The sequence below is a fragment of the Heloderma suspectum genome, chromosome 2, assembly GCF_057233095.1.
Source record: "Heloderma suspectum isolate Gila_16-S chromosome 2, 16-S_ref, whole genome shotgun sequence".
Taxonomy (NCBI): Eukaryota; Metazoa; Chordata; class Lepidosauria; order Squamata; family Helodermatidae; genus Heloderma; species Heloderma suspectum.
The window spans coordinates 213,406,667-213,422,999 of NC_139459.1; the positions used below are offsets into that span (position 1 = coordinate 213,406,667).

Consider the following 16,333-nt stretch of genomic DNA (forward strand, 5'->3'; position numbering starts at 1 on the left):
GCCATCTATGATGAAAACAACCTTTCTCCTCATGCCTGTTTAGAAATGTCTCTGAACAAAGGAAATGCCCAGACATCTTTAGATACCAAAAAACTGCATTACTACACATCTGAGGCTTGACTCACCCCTCGTCCCACTCCCTTCCAAGGTAGGTGCAGGAATCACCCAGTGGATGTATGATCAAGTCCTCCAAAGCTACAAACTGGTAGGTGTGAATTTCCAGTCCCTCTGCTGGAGTTCCCACCCTCCATAGAAATACTTGGTTTATGAAATCTTCCTTTGTCTTTGAGCGGCTGGCAAAGAGTCAGTATTAAACTCTTCTAGGCTGTGGAGTCCCAGGTGGGCCTCATTCCTCCCCCACCCGCAAAGCTGCTTTGGTGAGTTAAGCAAACTTTCGTTATCTAATTCTATGTTTGGGGGTGGGGTTTAAGCAACTAACCATTTCTGAACTTTTCTCTACTTGGTTCTTTAATAAATGTACTCAGTTGGAAACTAGAGTTGATTTAGCTCTTTGCATAGCTTGAAGTTGGTCTTACCCTAGACTCTTGCATACACAGTAACCTGGGTTTTAAGGAGCTTAACGAAGCTCCAGAAAAGGAGCCTATCCTTCTCCATAAGTATAAAAACCTGGAGCCTCATGTGTCCAGGATGAGAGTGGGTGGTGGCAGTCTACATCAGAAGTGGACAAAAGGTTTCTTGCAGCTTATCTTACCTCTCAGCATTGGAGGTGCAGACTCCTGCTTGCCACATGTGGTTGGCAGGTGTCAGGATTCAATTTGAAGGTTAGACCTAGAGATTGCACAAGAAATCCACTCCTCTAAAGTACTTAGGGTGCAATCCCACACCTATTTAGACAGAAATAAGTCCTACAATTCCCAGCATTCCCCAGCTGGCATGGCTCGCTGGGGGTTGCTGGGAGCTGTAGGACTTTCTTCTCTCCAAATGTGCATAGGATTGCACTCTTGAGGCAGCAGAAGAGTGATAAAGGGAGTTGCTCGTGATTTTCATTTTGGAAGGCAACTAACTGTCAGGGGTGCATCTGAGCATAGGCAGAATAGTTCAGATTCCAAAGAGGAACTGCAAAACGTGGGGGAGGAACTTTCCCAGACTCTTCCAGACAGGGAGAGAGACAGACTCCCCAGGTTTCAATAGTCCAGCTAGACGGAAAGGGCCTCTCTTCACACACACCCATGAGAGATAGTGAACAGGGAGAGGTGGGGCTTGGACAGCCTGAATTCTTACATGCCAGGTGCAGACACAGGGAGAAGAGAGAGATGGCAGAGGCAGGGCTTAGGTGATCTGCCTGATTGGCCCGGTGGGAACATCTATGCATACATACCTCATGAGACAGAGGGAGATCCCCACCCACCCCTTAAGTTAGGAAAGCGTGCCTGCCTTTTCTCAAATGGTAGGCAACTTTCAACCTTCCTGGTTTCCCTTTGAACTCCCTGTATGCTTTTCCTTTGTAGACTGTGAGTTACTGACAGTTAATATCTGTATGACCCATTGAAGTAAAAGGATTAAAGAGTCATGGATAGAAGCCTCTTGTCTGTGTTTTGATTTGGCTATTGAAGTTCAGCAGGGACAAAAGGGAGACCTGACACTGCCTTCCTTTTTTGCTAGTTAGGATTAGGCAAGCCCATGCCAAAATGATGCTAACAGAAAGAGAGAAAATATATTTTGAAGAGACAGAAAAACAAAGACAATATTCTTTGGAATATTGAAAAAGGTGGAAGAGAGATGGGTGGAAATTCAACAAAAAGAGAAGTTCAGAATTATTATATTTTTATCTTTTGTCAGTCACTTTGAACTCTTGAAAAGTATACTGTCTTAATTACATACATACATACATACATACATAACATACTAGACATGAGCATATATGAGACTGAGCACCAGAGAGGAAGGCAGCTGAAAGCCAGATACACAGAACATGGACCAAAAAGGGATGGTGCTTCAATACTATCCTCAAATCAATTCAAGGTGTACTTTATGTACACTTTCCAACAAGCAGCACCAGATGCATCCCCCCTGCATTCTCACCTTCACTGCCAGGGATGTATTGAGCTTGAACCCAAAGATCTTCCAAATAATCCTTTATCCTCCAGCTGAAGGGCATTTCATTGCCAGCATGTTTAGATACCTCCAAGTAATTCTGTACCAGAATGGTGTCAGTGTAGGAGCTGGGCAAGAGACAGGCAAATTAAAAGTTAGGAAGCTAGTGGTGTGCTGATATCAAGCTAATGTTTGACTTCAGCACTTAGACACAGGGAGAGATTTAGCGTTTAACAACAATCCATGAATTTCAATCTTTCTCTAAAAGCATATCATAACTACAGCATTGAGCTTTTGAGAAGGTAATAGCTATCAGATCTGTTTCATAGGCCATGCCCACTGAGGAACGGACAGCCAAACCACCATGGCCTAACACTGGCAAACATGTGCCAAATGAACAAGTACTTTGTCAAGCTATTTCTTTATGTCAAATCAAAGACCACATTCACCATTCCTATTCAACAGATACATTTGTGAGGAATCATTCCCATCTTTATGCAGCTTACCTGCTTTGATCCATGACATAAGGAATGTTCAGAAGCTTTGGATCACTGAAGATGAACATCCACAGATCTTTCACACAATTTTCTGTTGTCGGTCTGACCAATAGGTCCAGGTTACAGTCTCTGTCTAGGACAGAAACCATATAGGCCAGCAATGGGGTCACTACACTCTGGACCCGCTTCCACAGGGTGTGTCTGCAAGTGTGAAGACATCAAAGCAAACAAAAAGCACCCAATATGAAAAAACAAATTAAACATATACACAAGACACTTTCAGGTGCATTCTGATATATTAAATTTCTCAAGAGAGAATGATGTGTGTGCTATGAACTTAAAAAAACCTCTCTTCATGCACTATACTTCAACTCACTTCAAATTCATGTATATGCATCTTTTAGCTCTTTGTAGGACCTGTTGAATTGCACACCTTGCATCTGAAGCAAAGTAAACATAACCTTTTCCAGAATTATTGTTACCAGTTGAAGCAGACATAGATCCTTTGAAAGACAGCCAACTATTATTGGCACACAGGGATATTAACAGAGCCATTAAAGGCTTCGATTCCAACAATACACGTAATTGTGAATACTCAGATGTACTGAAATCAGTGGGCTTATTAGGCACATTTAAGTGGCTGCATGATTGCAACTAAGGGCCAAGATCTAAAACACTGCATGCAGAATTTGAGACTTTTAACGTTGTCTTTGCACCTCAAGTCCCAATGCCCATCACCCAAACAATGCTCCTGAAGGTCAGGGGACCCTTCCAAAGCAGCATTTGATACATCATGTGGAGCTGTAACTGGAAGGAAAGTCAGCATCCTCTCCATGTGTGCATAAAAACATCTTAAGTACGTACAAAGAGATCCCTGAATATTGGCCTGTATTTTTAGATCTGTCAAAGTGAAGTGATTTAAACCACTGTTATACCTGAAAGTTCCTGCTTCCTGGAGGGCACTGAGGTTGGATGCCACCCGCAGCACCCACTCTTTCATATTATAAGAATTCTCTTCTTGCTTCCTCAAAAGGTGTAAGAGACGATTCTTTGTTATCTTCAGGAAGGAGCCTGAAGAAAAGAAATGAAAAACAGAAAATTTGCTAATCTTCAAATATTGAAGCAAGACCTCTTTGCACAGGATTGACAATTAATTGAGCTAGATTGTATCAATATCACTCTCTGTACTATTTGACTTTTGCCTATGAAATGGAAAGTTGGGTTCTTACTGTGAAGTTCCATTCCAATTTCGTGCACAGCAGACATCCATCATGGGTTAACTCCTCCTGCTGCCCAGGACAGACAAGGAACATTTGACCAAGCTTTTTGCCTTGGTCCTGGCCTCTGTGGCTCCTCCCAGCCAATTCTTTTTTAGCCGAGCATTTGGACAGAGTAGTTATTGAGGAGCCATTAATGAAGTAAGTAAAAAACAGAAGGTAGAAAGGAAAAGGAGAACCCCCTGCCCCCGGGTACTGGCATAATCTGCTTCATCTGGTTGATTAACAAGCCTGATGTCCTAACTGTGAACAGCGGCTGGTTACAACCACAATTACAAACTGTGACTGTATTAGTTTGGTTGGGAGTGATTGTTGAATGAGTGGAGTGTATGAGTTGAATGGTTGATTGTATATTTGAATGGTGGGTGGCTGTGGAGAGTGTGTGGGTATTTTATGACAGTAAGGATGTGCCTAGGAGACTTTAATGTGGGGACCCATGGAGGAGGCACCACTATTCCAGTGACTTGGGGCAGAAGGACATACGGCAGGAGGAGGGGGTGGGGATATCAAAGTAGAATGGGCCACAGGTGTTTATACACTGTTTCCCTTCTACCCCCCTCCTCTAGCTCTCGTGTAGCTGGTAGCTCTTCCACTGTGCCCTCCTGTCTTGCGGTGCTGCTATTTAATGCCAGATCGGTCTGCAATAAGACTGCACTCATTCATGATTTAATCGTGGCTGAGAAGGCCAACCTGGAGTGTATCACTGAGACTTGGGTGGGTGAGCTGGGTGGAGTCAAGCTGACTCAGCTCTGCCCACCTGGGTACTCAGTGCAGCACCAACAAAGGTTGGAGGGCCGGGGGGGGGGAGTTGCTGTGGTTCATAGAACTTCCATCTCTATCACCAGGAGACCACTCCACCTTGGAGAGGGCCTTGAGGGGTTGCACTGGTGTTGGGCCATAGAGACAGATTGGGGATGCTGCTGGTGTATTGCCCACTCTGCTGCCCAGCATCCTCCCCGACTGAGCTGGCGGAGGTAGTCGCAAGTGTGGTGTTGGAGGAACCCAAGACGTTGGTTCTGGGTGACTTCAGCTTCCATGCTGAGGCTGTCTCCAGAGTTCCAGCTCAGGACTTCATGGCCTCCATGACAACCATGGGGCTGTCTCAGTATGTCATCGGCACAACACATGAAGCAGGGCATACCCTTGATTTGGTTTTTGCTCCAACTTGTGAGATGGGTAGTCTGAAGATTGGGGGGCTCCAAGTAACCCCATTGTCATGGTCAGACCATTTCCTGGTGAGATTTGAACTTATGACATTACTCTCCTCCCGCTGGGGTGGGGGACCTATTCGGATGGTCCGCCCTAGGAGACTGATGGAATCCAATGGATTACTGAATGCTCTTGGGGATTTTCCAGTTGAGAGAGAAGGTGATCCAGCCTAGGCCCTAGCCTCACTGTGGAACAGTGAGATGCGGAGGGCCATCAACATGATCACACCTGAGTGTCCTCTCAGGCACTGTGGAGCCCGTTCTGCTCCCTGGTATACTGGGGAGCTGCGGTCAATGAAACAGGCTGGACGTCGGCTGGAGCGCAAATGGCGCAAGGCTCGAAGTGAGGACAACCGAGCATGCTCTAGAGTGCATAATCATGCCTACTGCATGGCAGTGCAGGCATCAAAGAAGGTTTATTTTGCTGCCTCCATTGTGTCCTCAAGTAGCCGTCCAACGGAGCTCTTCCTGGTCTGGCGGTTGTTAACATCTTGGTCTGGCGGTTGTTAACATCTTCCCCAGTAAATGGGGCCCTGGCCCCGTCGAGGACCCACTGTGACCTTTTTGCATCACACTTTGAGGACAAAATCGCTTGTATCCGCAGCGACCTTGATGCTGTTGTTAGTGCAGTACCAGTCGAGGTGTCTGATGCCACCATCTGCCCGTTTTTGTGGGATCAGTTCCAGTTGATGTGGACAAGATGATGTGGACAAGATGCTTGCAATAATGCGACCGACCACGTGCCCTCTTGATCCCTGTCTCTCTTGGCTAACAAAAGCTAGCCGAAGGGGTATGACTGGGTGGGTCCAGGGAGTGATAAATGCTTCCCTACGGGAAGGGGTAGTCCCTGCTGTCCTTAAGGAGGAAGTAGTGCAGCCACTCCTGAAGAAGCCCACCCTGGACCCAACAGTATTAGACAACTACCGCCCAGTTGCAAATACCCCTTTTCTAAGGAAGGTACTTGAGAGGGTTGTGGAGAACCAATTGCAGGCACTCTTGGAGGATACTGATTATCTAGACCCATTTCAGTCTGTGTTTCGTTCTGGTTACGGGACTGAATCAGCCTTGGTCGCCCCGATGGATGACCTTCATCGAGAGAGGGACAGGGGGAGTGCAACCCTGTTAATTCTGCTCGATCTCTCATCGGCTTTTGAGACCATTGACCATGATATCCTCCTGGATCGACTCCGTGGGATGGGTATTGGAGGCACTGTGCTCCAGTGGTTCCGGTCCTACCTATGGGGCCAATTTCAGAGAGTAACACTGGGTGACTATTGCTTGGCCCCTTGGCAATTGAGCTATGGGGTGCCGCAGGGTACCATCCTGTCCCCAATGTTGTTTAACATCTATATGAAGCCGCTGGGAGCGGTCATTAGGAGATTTGGAGCTAAATGCCATCAGTATGCTGATGACACGCAGCTCTATCTCCCTGTGACATCTGAATTAGGAGAGGCTGTGCAAGTCCTGAATCAGTGCCTAGACTCAGTGATGGGCTGGATGAGGGCCAATAAACTGAAGCTGAATCCTGGCAAGATGGAAGCCCCGTGGGTGAGTGGTTCCTGGGTCCGGGAGATAGGCTCATTGCCTGTTCTGGATGGGGTTGCACTCCCTCTGAAAGATCAGGTCCGTAGTCTGGGGGTACTCCTAGATCCATCATTGTCACTGGAGGCCCAAGTGGTCGCGGCAGCTTGTAATGCCTTTTACCAGCTTTGGCTGGTTCGCCAGCTACGGCCTCTCCTGGACAGGGATAGCTTTACCATGGTGGGGCTGCCCTTAAGGCTGGTCCGGAAGCTGGAGCTAGTGCAGCATGCAGCAGCTTGGCTGTTGTCGGGAGCTGCCCCTTTTCAGTGTATAACTCCTTTGCTGAGGGAACTGCACTGGCTGCCTATTCGCTACTGGGCCAGGTTTAAGTACTAGTGTACAAAGCCCTAAACAACGTGGGACCAGGATACCTGAGAGAGCGCCTCCTTCCCTACCAACCTGCCTGGTCACTGAGGTCATCAGAGGGCATGTTTCTGGTGGTTCTACATGGACCTATGGCCTGGTTGGAGTCCACCAGGAGAAGAGCCTTCAGTGTGGTGGCCCCCTTCCTGTGGAATTCCCTGCCTTTAGAGGTCAGGCAGGTGCCAACATTGTGTTCTTTCCGGCGCCTCCTGAAAACGTTGTTCTTTCAAGAGGCCTTCTTTGCATGACCAGCCGTGGTTTGTTGAACTCCACTTCGTTGGGATTTGTCTTTTTTAAAAATGTTTTAACTTTTTAAACTCTTTTAACCGTTGTTTTATTCTTATCATGTTGTTCACTGCTCCAAAATCTTCTGATGAGGAAGATATTGTAAATATTTTATTTTATTTATTTACAATATAAATATTGTAAATAAATAAAATAAAAATAAAAAATACTCTATGAGAAAGATTGTAATAAATACTAGAATCAACAGGGGTGGTCAGCCTGCCAGAGGGTACGGTATGGATGTCTCCTGCGCACCAATTTAGAATAGAACTTAATGGTAAGTACCCAACTTTCCATTCCCATCCAGTGAAAGGAGACATCTATCATGGGATGTACAAAAGCTACTATTCCCACAGTGCGGGCCTCAAAGCAACTCTTGTGGTTGAGGTAATACCTGCTGTAACACTCTACGTCCAAAGGCTGCTTCAGCAGAAGAACATTTGTCCATCCTATAATGCCTTACGAACTTGTGGCGTGAGGACCACGCGGCTACCCTACAGATCTCTGTTAAGGGGGCATTAGTAGAAAAAGCTGCTGAGGCAGCCACGGCCCTGGTGGTGTGTGCTGTGACATGTGTGGGTTTAGAGAGGGGTATGCCTTGATACATGCCTTGAGCCACCCGGCATGGGTAACACAGGAAGCTTTCTGCTCTCAGGCTGTTGGATGAAAGGAAATAAATAAGGAATCAGAACGTCTGAGTTCCTCTATCCTCTTAAGGTAGATTTTGATGGCCCTTCTAACATCCAATGTGTGCCAGACCTGCTCAGAGGGGTGAGAAAGATTAGGGCAGAAGGAGGGAAGAACAATTTCTTATGGGGAGTGTTAATTTTGGGAATGAAGGATGGATCCAACTGGAGAGTGATAGGAGTCCTTGCTGAACGTACAGAGGTGATCCCTCCCGGAGAGAGCCAATATCTCTGAAACTCTCCTAGCAGAGGCTACAGCTACCAGAAATAAAACCTTGTAAGCACCAAATTTGCTAGGAAGGTTAAGACTCCAGTAGTGGGTTCATTAAAGGTTCTGCTGTTTAAGAGGTACGTTAAGGCTGAGAGGTCATCTTTGTGGTGTATTTTAGTGTATAAAGAAGTAATTTTGAAGGTTGTGATGATGGTATCCTTGTTAAATCAACGTTCCTGATTTAGAGCTTCTCTACACAAGTGATTTATTGCACTTTGTGATTAGCCACTCACAGACGTTTGCGGGTCCTTTACATGACATCATCAACCTGAAGGGAAAGATCACGTGCCTTTCTCCGGTAATCTCGCCTTAAAAAGATCCAGAAATAATGAACTATTTAAATTTATCACGGGTTTTCCCTAGTGTGTACAGTCAGCATTGCGCTATTAAACAGCCACTAGACGGTGCTGCTTCATTAAATACTATGAAGCACTGCCAAGAGGGGAGGTTTTCAATTTTCAATCACAGGTTGTGGGTGGTCACCATCTGAAGGAGCCCCTAGTGAATGGGGAAAGACTCCACAAGAATAAAGCCTGGTAAGAATGCGTGTGTGTTTTTTTTAATGTAGAGTCTTTGAATCTTCATAAGGTTCTTATGTTCAGTAATGTCCTTAATATATGAAGGAAGTTTATGGACTAGTGGTTGAATTATGAAGTCAAGATATAGTGAAATTCTTAAAGTGACAGCATTGTTGCATGAAACAATAGGTTGTCCTGGGTTATTGTTTTTAGGGATCTTTGGTAGCATGTAAAACCTTCCTGCTGTAGAAGGAAGGTCAGTTTCTCTGTCCTGTAAGTTTTCATGCAGGAATTTATGGCTAACATTGCCAGGGGGTTTTTTTGTTTAGGTCAGCTGTAATATCATGATGGAGGAGTTCGTCTGTACTGATGTCATTAAGTTGTCTTAGACCTTCAGAAATATAATCCTCAGTCTTCAGCCTCAACATATACACATACACACACACACATAGTCACACATATGCACCCCACTTCTGATCGCTGAGAAATTATGAGAAATTTCAGGGTTCCAGCTAGGGCTGTGCACCACTTTGGCACCAAGCCTGAGCTCCGAGTTGAAGCAGGGTGCTTCGGGTCACTTCGGGCCGTCTCCAAGGCAAGGTGGAGAGGCACAAAGCAGCCCAAAGTGAAGTAGATCGCTCCGAAGCACTTCCATGTGCTTCAGCATGATCCAGAACCCCAGCCGCAACGCTGCTGCCGCTGCTGCCACCCAGCCCCCAGCTTCTTCTCTGGGTCCTATGGACACACGCTGGCAGCAATCCTGTTGTTCTGGAGGGGGGAATCCATTTTTAAAATGGTGACTCCCTGTATTTCTGGAAATACAAGGAGTCACCATTTAAAAAATGGCTCCCCCATCCCCCAAAACAACTAGGCAGCTGCTGGCATGCGTCCAGAAGGCTTAGGAGCTGGTGGCGGTGGCAGCTCCCCCAGCAGCACCGGCAGTGGCAGCTCCCATGGTGCTGGCTCCAGCTTCCCTGGCAGTGGATCTCCTTGCTGGCACTGGTGGCGGCAGCTCCCCTAGTGGCAGCAGCTGCGCCATTGGTGCACCATGGAGCAAGGGCCCAGGTGTGGCGGGGCGAAGCGGGATTTGGATCTCTGAATCCTGCTTCGGCTTCATAAGCCAAAGCAAGTCGGGGCCCCCAAATCAGCCCGAGCCAAATCATGCCCACCTCGGAAGCCCCTGAGCGGCCTCCGAGTTGGATCGGCGGGTCCATGCATAGCCCTAGTTCCAGCACTTACCCTCAGGAGGAGATCACTGGAGACTTAGAGTGTTTCTGTGATATGAGGGTTATTTACACATACATGCAGGCTGAACATAAGATGAGGGTTCACAACATTAGCACTCCAACGGATTCCTGCACCCCATGAAATGTAAAGGGGAACCCATGGTGTTATAGGATTTCCTGCCTCTTTTTTCAGATCCTGTTCCAGTCTGACAGTTTCACACACACTTAACGGTTCTGTTGTTCTCACCCTAGACTCAATTAACACATCCCTTTGGAAGGGGGAAGAGAGCCATCTCTGCCCAAGACCTATGCCTTCTTGGGCCATCTCAGCTCCCATTAAAACACATCACCAGAAGGTTACAGCTATCATATGTCTATTGTTAGGTCTCTGAGAGGTGTTGTCTCAGGCATCTACAGTGATAGCTGTGCTTATATCAAGAATTACAAATTTGGAAGGGATCCTGAATCTCTTCCCAATCAGAGGCACTGGGCTGTAAAATATCCTCAGAGGTCATTTAGACTGGCCTGGAACAACATATAAAAAAGAGGAGTGGCTGAATGTATGTGAGAGAGACTTCATGTCCTCATCTCTGTCTTTATTCCCCATTGGTAGAATGCATAAATGTTTTCTACATGCTTTCATTCGTTGGCTATTTAATCCATATTGTAACTTCAGGTGTATTGTCTGGCTTGGCTGAGTTCCTCATGTGATCTGATCTTCATATGTTTTGAGATTTCTGCCATGGATTCATTTGATTTGTAGTCTGTGACAACAGTGGCTGTCATAAGCCACCCTGTCCCCATTTAGCACCATCCCTTGGGGAAATATGGGGATAACAATAAACGATGGCTGTATTCCTAATACACCTCTTGGACAATTGGACAAACAATGATGATAATGATCATGTAAACTGAGATAATAAAAATGATCTACTTTACAGAATTGATGTAAAGATTACTGAGATAATATATGTGAAATTCTTTCAGTGTATTAAAGAACAGTGTAAATTACATTTTGCCATCCATCCAGATGACAACCCCCCTGCCCTCTCCATTCTGGAGAGCACTCGGATAATTCAGTGGATTTTCTTTTGAAAAAACAAGGAACTTCTAGGATCAATATACTTCATTTAAGAAAAGAGTTAAGGTGTTTACAAATTCATTCACACACCAAAAAGCATAGAAACAGTAAATTAAGGCATCCACCTTAACATCCAACACTTTGGAAGGCTAAGAAATATTTGGGAGATTTCTGCATCATATAGTTTTAAGACTACTGGCAGTATCCTTCATTTGCTCTATCTATTTCTTCATGACTCTAGTTTACTGAACACAGTAGAAAGATCTTCAGAGCACAATGTGTGCTCTACAAGCCAAAAAAATTTAAAAGAAAAAAAGGTGGAATATAAACTGGGCAATTTAACTTATCATATCTATGCTTTTTGGTGCTTATTTTCTATGGTTTTTGGTATCTCTGCTTGACAGTTTATGAAGGTTAACCCTACGACTGCCTGCCTTGTGAAACAAGACACATTTTGGAGAGGCTTGCACAAATAACTTTCATCTTCAAGAGTTACTAGTAATTCATACCTTTTAAGTCATCTTCCTCAGACAGGAGACTAAGGAGGATTTCAATTCTCTTAGTGCTACGGTTGGCACCTCTATTTTGATCCTTTAGCATGCTCACAGCTCTTTGCACGCAGCTTCTTAGGAGGATGGTGGTGTCCAAAACTTGGGTCTTCCCAGGAACAGCAGGGGGAAAATTCTTGTTAGTATCCTAAAGAAGCACAAACAAATGGCCAGGTCACATTACACATTTACTGAAAGAGTAAGTAGAATCAAGCCCTCTTTTATTGTAGTGGCTCCCTTGCCTGACAAACAGAAGGGGGTGCTAATGGCTAGAGATCCCCCTTGCAGCACTGGTGGTCAAGTGTCAGCCCACTTATCTGTTCAAAACAGAGCAGCCACAACCAGAGAGAACAAAGAGCCAGTCATTATGTTCTGCTCCCCAAAACAAAAAGATACTGCTGATGTTTGGTGAACGGTAATGCCAGTGGCTATTTAAGAAATGCACATGGCAAGACTAAGAGAGAATTAATGCTACATGGGAGGTGATGTCTCCAGTTCCTGATGCTTGCACTGCCTGCCAAGGAAAAGTCCCTGCTCTGTTTTTCTGGAGGCAATTAAAAACAGATGAAGCCTTGATTAGTCATGTCCACTATGAATAGGCCCACACTAGCGCAAATTCACATTTGTGGGGAAAACTAAGGATGTGCAAATATTTCCATTTGGATTGGTGTTCCTGTATTATTTGGAGTGATACAGAAAAATGTTCTAACACAGGACAAGAAGAATAGTATCTTTGAAACTGTTTTATTATTTGTCCCCAACATCTGTAAGAAACTGTACTTCAAATAGAGCTGCATGGAGCAGGGGCAAATAAGGCTCTGTCTCTTCCTAAGGAAGCAAAGGGCAGAACTAAATTAAACACAATGGATCTGAACTTACAGTCCATTTTTTTGTTTCAGATGCTGCTGGCATCTCTGCCTCCATCTTCTCTTCCTTTTCTTCCATTCCCTCCACCAAGATAGCTGCAACAATACAGAAGGTGTCACATAGTGATGTGATTTACCTACTGGTAAGCTTACAGACACTGGGAATTATTACAGACTATCAGAAAACGTAGATTTAAAACAATAAGCATACAAATATGCTTGTGTGCTTGCACATTTGTGTGCTAACTCACACAGACATAGTTCATTAACATTCTTACATTCAGGATTTTCTGCAGTCATTCCAATATCCTCAGAGAACAGCTGGCTGATGGTGATGTTTCTCAGGGCAGTTACATCAGAGACCATATCCCTGGATCTCCTCAGATCATCAATATGCACAGACTGCCACCGTCCTAGCAACAGAAAACAACAAGAGCATTTTATGCTATTCAGGTCTAGACAGCTCAAAAGGGGAAAGTGTCCTTTTTCCTTTCCTTTCCTTCTGAAACATCCCTGTATAGTGCAAGGGTGTGTGTGTGTGTGTGTGTGTGTGTGTATCCAAAACTCTAATTAACCCCTCCTAGGATACGTACTAGAAGCTATAAGGGGCTCAGGGGCTTGAGCAGGTCAATTCCCTCTCTTCCCTTGCCCTCCACTTTGACAGCCTAACATTCTGTGTCTCAACTAATAAACTCACACAACAGCCCTGTTCCAGTGTTTAAAATGTATCAACTTATATGGTATTTATAGCCATAGACTCTAACAGCAGCCAGCCACTCCGCACCAAAGCAGAGGGAAATGGAAAGAAAGCAGGATCCTTTTGAAAGCAGAATCCTTTTCGCCATTTGGCCTCTCCTTTCTCAGACTCCAGGGGTTAGTCATTCTGCACCATAGCACAGAGAGAGGCCCTATTTTTAAGTTGAGCTGCCTGCCTGGCCCAAGATGGCAGTTGGCCTGCCCGGCCCAGCGGCCATCTTGCCTTTCCCCTCAGCCTCCATCAAAGGCCAGACACTCTGTATAGGACAAAGGGAGAAACAGGCCCTATTTTGGCAGCAATTCACCTCGGATAAGAACATAAGAAGAGCCCTGCTGGATTTTAAAATAGATAATATATCTAGTATAAAATTTATTACTGATGGTTGAAGGTTTATATTACGTTTTATTATTATTATTATATATATATATATATATATATATATATATATATATATATATATTATTGCTAATAATATAGGCTTTTAGGAATGAATTGTAGACCTGTTTCCTTGATATAAGGTTGATATATGATATAGAAATGTAAGGTTGTTTATTAAACTGTAAGATTGTTAAAGTTATAGTTTTTTAAACAGAATGGCATCGGAGGCCAGGGGGTGTCTGAGTTTAAACTTAATTTTTTTTAAGGGGGAGGGAATTTTTTCTTCTTTTCTTCACTTCCTTTCCTCTTCCCTTTCCCCCTTTTTCTCTTTTTTCTTCCTCTCTTTGTTATTGTGGTGTCCTCATCAGAATATTGTACTGTTGGGAAATTGAAGTATTGATTAGGTTGTTGGTAATTTTGGTACTGTTTATTTCATTTATAAAAATAAAATAAATATATATTCAAAAAGAAGAAGAGCCCTGCTAGATCAGACCAAGGGTCCATCCAGTCCAGCATTCTGTTCACGCAGTGGCCAGCCAGCTGTCGACCAGGAACCCACAAGCAGGGCATGAGCACAACAGCACCCTCCCACCCATGTTCCCCAGCAACTGGTGTACATGGGCTCACTGCCTCTGGTACTGGAGGTAGCATATAGCTATCAAGACAAGTAGACATTGATAGCCTTTGGATTGGATTACACCAACTGATCCGCCCTCCCTTTTGTTCTCCTTTTCTCTCCTCCCTAGCATGCAGGGTGGGTAAAACTCAATTAAACATTGGCTTAAAAAAATTGAAAATTGATTTTTTTCAGCCCAGTAAATATCAAACTTTGCTTTGACCTAACAGCCATGGGCATGTCATTTTTGTTTGCTGTTTTGTTCTTTGTGAGGGCAAAGCTGGGCCAAGACAAGAGTGAAGCAGAATGGAGCAACACTAGAAAAAGAAAAGGCAAAATTGTCCAGTGTGTATCTTCCTGTATTCTTATACTAAGGCTGCAGTCCTATACCCACTTACCTGGGAGTAAGCCCCATTGAAAAGGAAAGCTTGCAAAATATATATACAGTAAGAGAAAGAAATGTAAAGCCTGCGTACACGAATTAAAATACTCTATTTAGTTGTAAATTAACATGGCTTAGTGGTCAGATCTGCATTATTGTTCAGGAAATATATGAAAAAGTTTCAATGGGAAACTTGATTTACATCAACCTTTTTTCTTGCTGCTTTAAATCATGATTTGAATCACCTTGATTTAAATCAATCCACCATGCGAACAGGTCATTATTTTCTTTAGCTTGTAAGTCTGAGAGCAGAGGCAGTGTTATTTCTAATGTCTGTACAGCATCTAGCATATTCAGGTACTTTATATACCACAACGAAGAATGAAGGTGAGGCAACAAGAGGTAGCTCCAATTAATCTCTAGATCAGGGTGTAAAAAGTGTGGCCCACACACCGCATGTAGCCCACCAAGTCAGACCCAAGTCAAGGTGGCACTGCCTGGGGTCTCCCTTGCTAATGCTAGCAAGGGAATCCCTCCCTCATCTCTGATCAAACACCAGAGAGATTGGAGACAAGAAAGGAATTCCCTTGCTAGCACTAGTACTAGCAAGAGAAACCCCAGGGATTCCCGAGCCCTAGCTAGGGAACACCCAGCCTTGTGAGGGTGTCCGTGTACAAGCGCCCGTGTGCGAGCGCATGCTTGGCACTGCCCAATGCAGCCCTCAGCTCCAAAAAGGTTGTGCAGGCCTGATGTAGATCACTGCTGCTGGGAAGCTGGTGCCGCTTAGTTGCTACCAAGCTACAAATCAGGAGGGATTGGTTTCGAACCTCACTTCTCTCATGGAATTACTAGGTGGTCTTAGGAAAGCCATTCTCTCAGCCTCAGCCCCGCACAAGTGCAATATGGCAGTTAATAATACTGACATAGGGTTGTTGAAAGGATTACAACTAGATAAGGCATATACAGCACACTGAACACTTGGTAGTGCTATGTAAATATTATTATTGTTGTTGTTGTTGTTGTTGTCATTATCATTATTAGCAATGGGACTGCAACAAAATCAGCGTGCTCCTCCTTCAGGGTCTCCCTTCAGGATATTCTATTCCATTCCCCCGTTCGACCAGTTTGCTGTTTCCCCCCCACAACAGACACTCATCATTCTGTGGTCACTGAGCAGGCTCAGTCCTCACTGTGCTATTTTGTGTATTTTTTGCCTCCTTATGTTTTTCTCCCCTAACTTTTTGTACTTCTGTAAACCTGAGGGTTCCCCCAAGCATGCAGACATCTCCATCTTGTTTCTCAGTAGCCCTAGTTTACCTATATGGCTGTTACAACATTTTGTACACCACCCTGTGATTTGATATTTGATATACAAATATTTTAAATAAATAAATAAATAAAAATAATATGCCGCCTGAATTCGTGTATATGATGATGACAGTTATTAGTATTAACAGCATTACAAAACCAGTTGGAAACCCTGTCTTTATTCTGCATCCTTTTACACAGCCTGTCCTACCTCCATGAAATCCTACATAGGAACTTCCTCCTTCAACTCGTGATAGCTTAGTGATGAAGAACACGAACACTGAGGCTTCACTCAGATCTATTTTGTTGATTTCATTAACAGCTGAGTATCTGCAAATAAATGGAAACATTTTGCCATCAGCTTCATACAGGAGTACTGAAGACCATCGCTGCATATTCTACCTACCATGAGTACCTCCCTTTCACTCAA

General features: G+C 44.5%; 1 protein-coding gene across 7 annotated transcripts in view; it reads right to left on the reverse strand.

Annotated features, from left to right (window-relative positions):
• The window catches only part of LOC146353923 (E3 ubiquitin-protein ligase RNF213-like), a 208,397-nt gene that overhangs the window by 82,074 nt on the left and 109,990 nt on the right, over positions 1-16,333 (reverse strand). For all 7 annotated transcript variants that reach the window (XM_084837681.1, XM_084837679.1, XM_084837677.1 and 4 more), the window contains 7 exons: positions 16,115-16,233; positions 12,741-12,875; positions 12,476-12,558; positions 11,558-11,744; positions 3,488-3,623; positions 2,562-2,753; positions 2,044-2,183 (listed from right to left, as the gene is read on the reverse strand). In XM_084837681.1, coding sequence (XP_084693807.1) covers positions 2,044-2,183; positions 2,562-2,753; positions 3,488-3,623; positions 11,558-11,744; positions 12,476-12,558; positions 12,741-12,875; positions 16,115-16,233 — 992 coding nt within the window. The remainder of the gene's footprint in view (positions 1-2,043; positions 2,184-2,561; positions 2,754-3,487; positions 3,624-11,557; positions 11,745-12,475; positions 12,559-12,740; positions 12,876-16,114; positions 16,234-16,333) is intronic.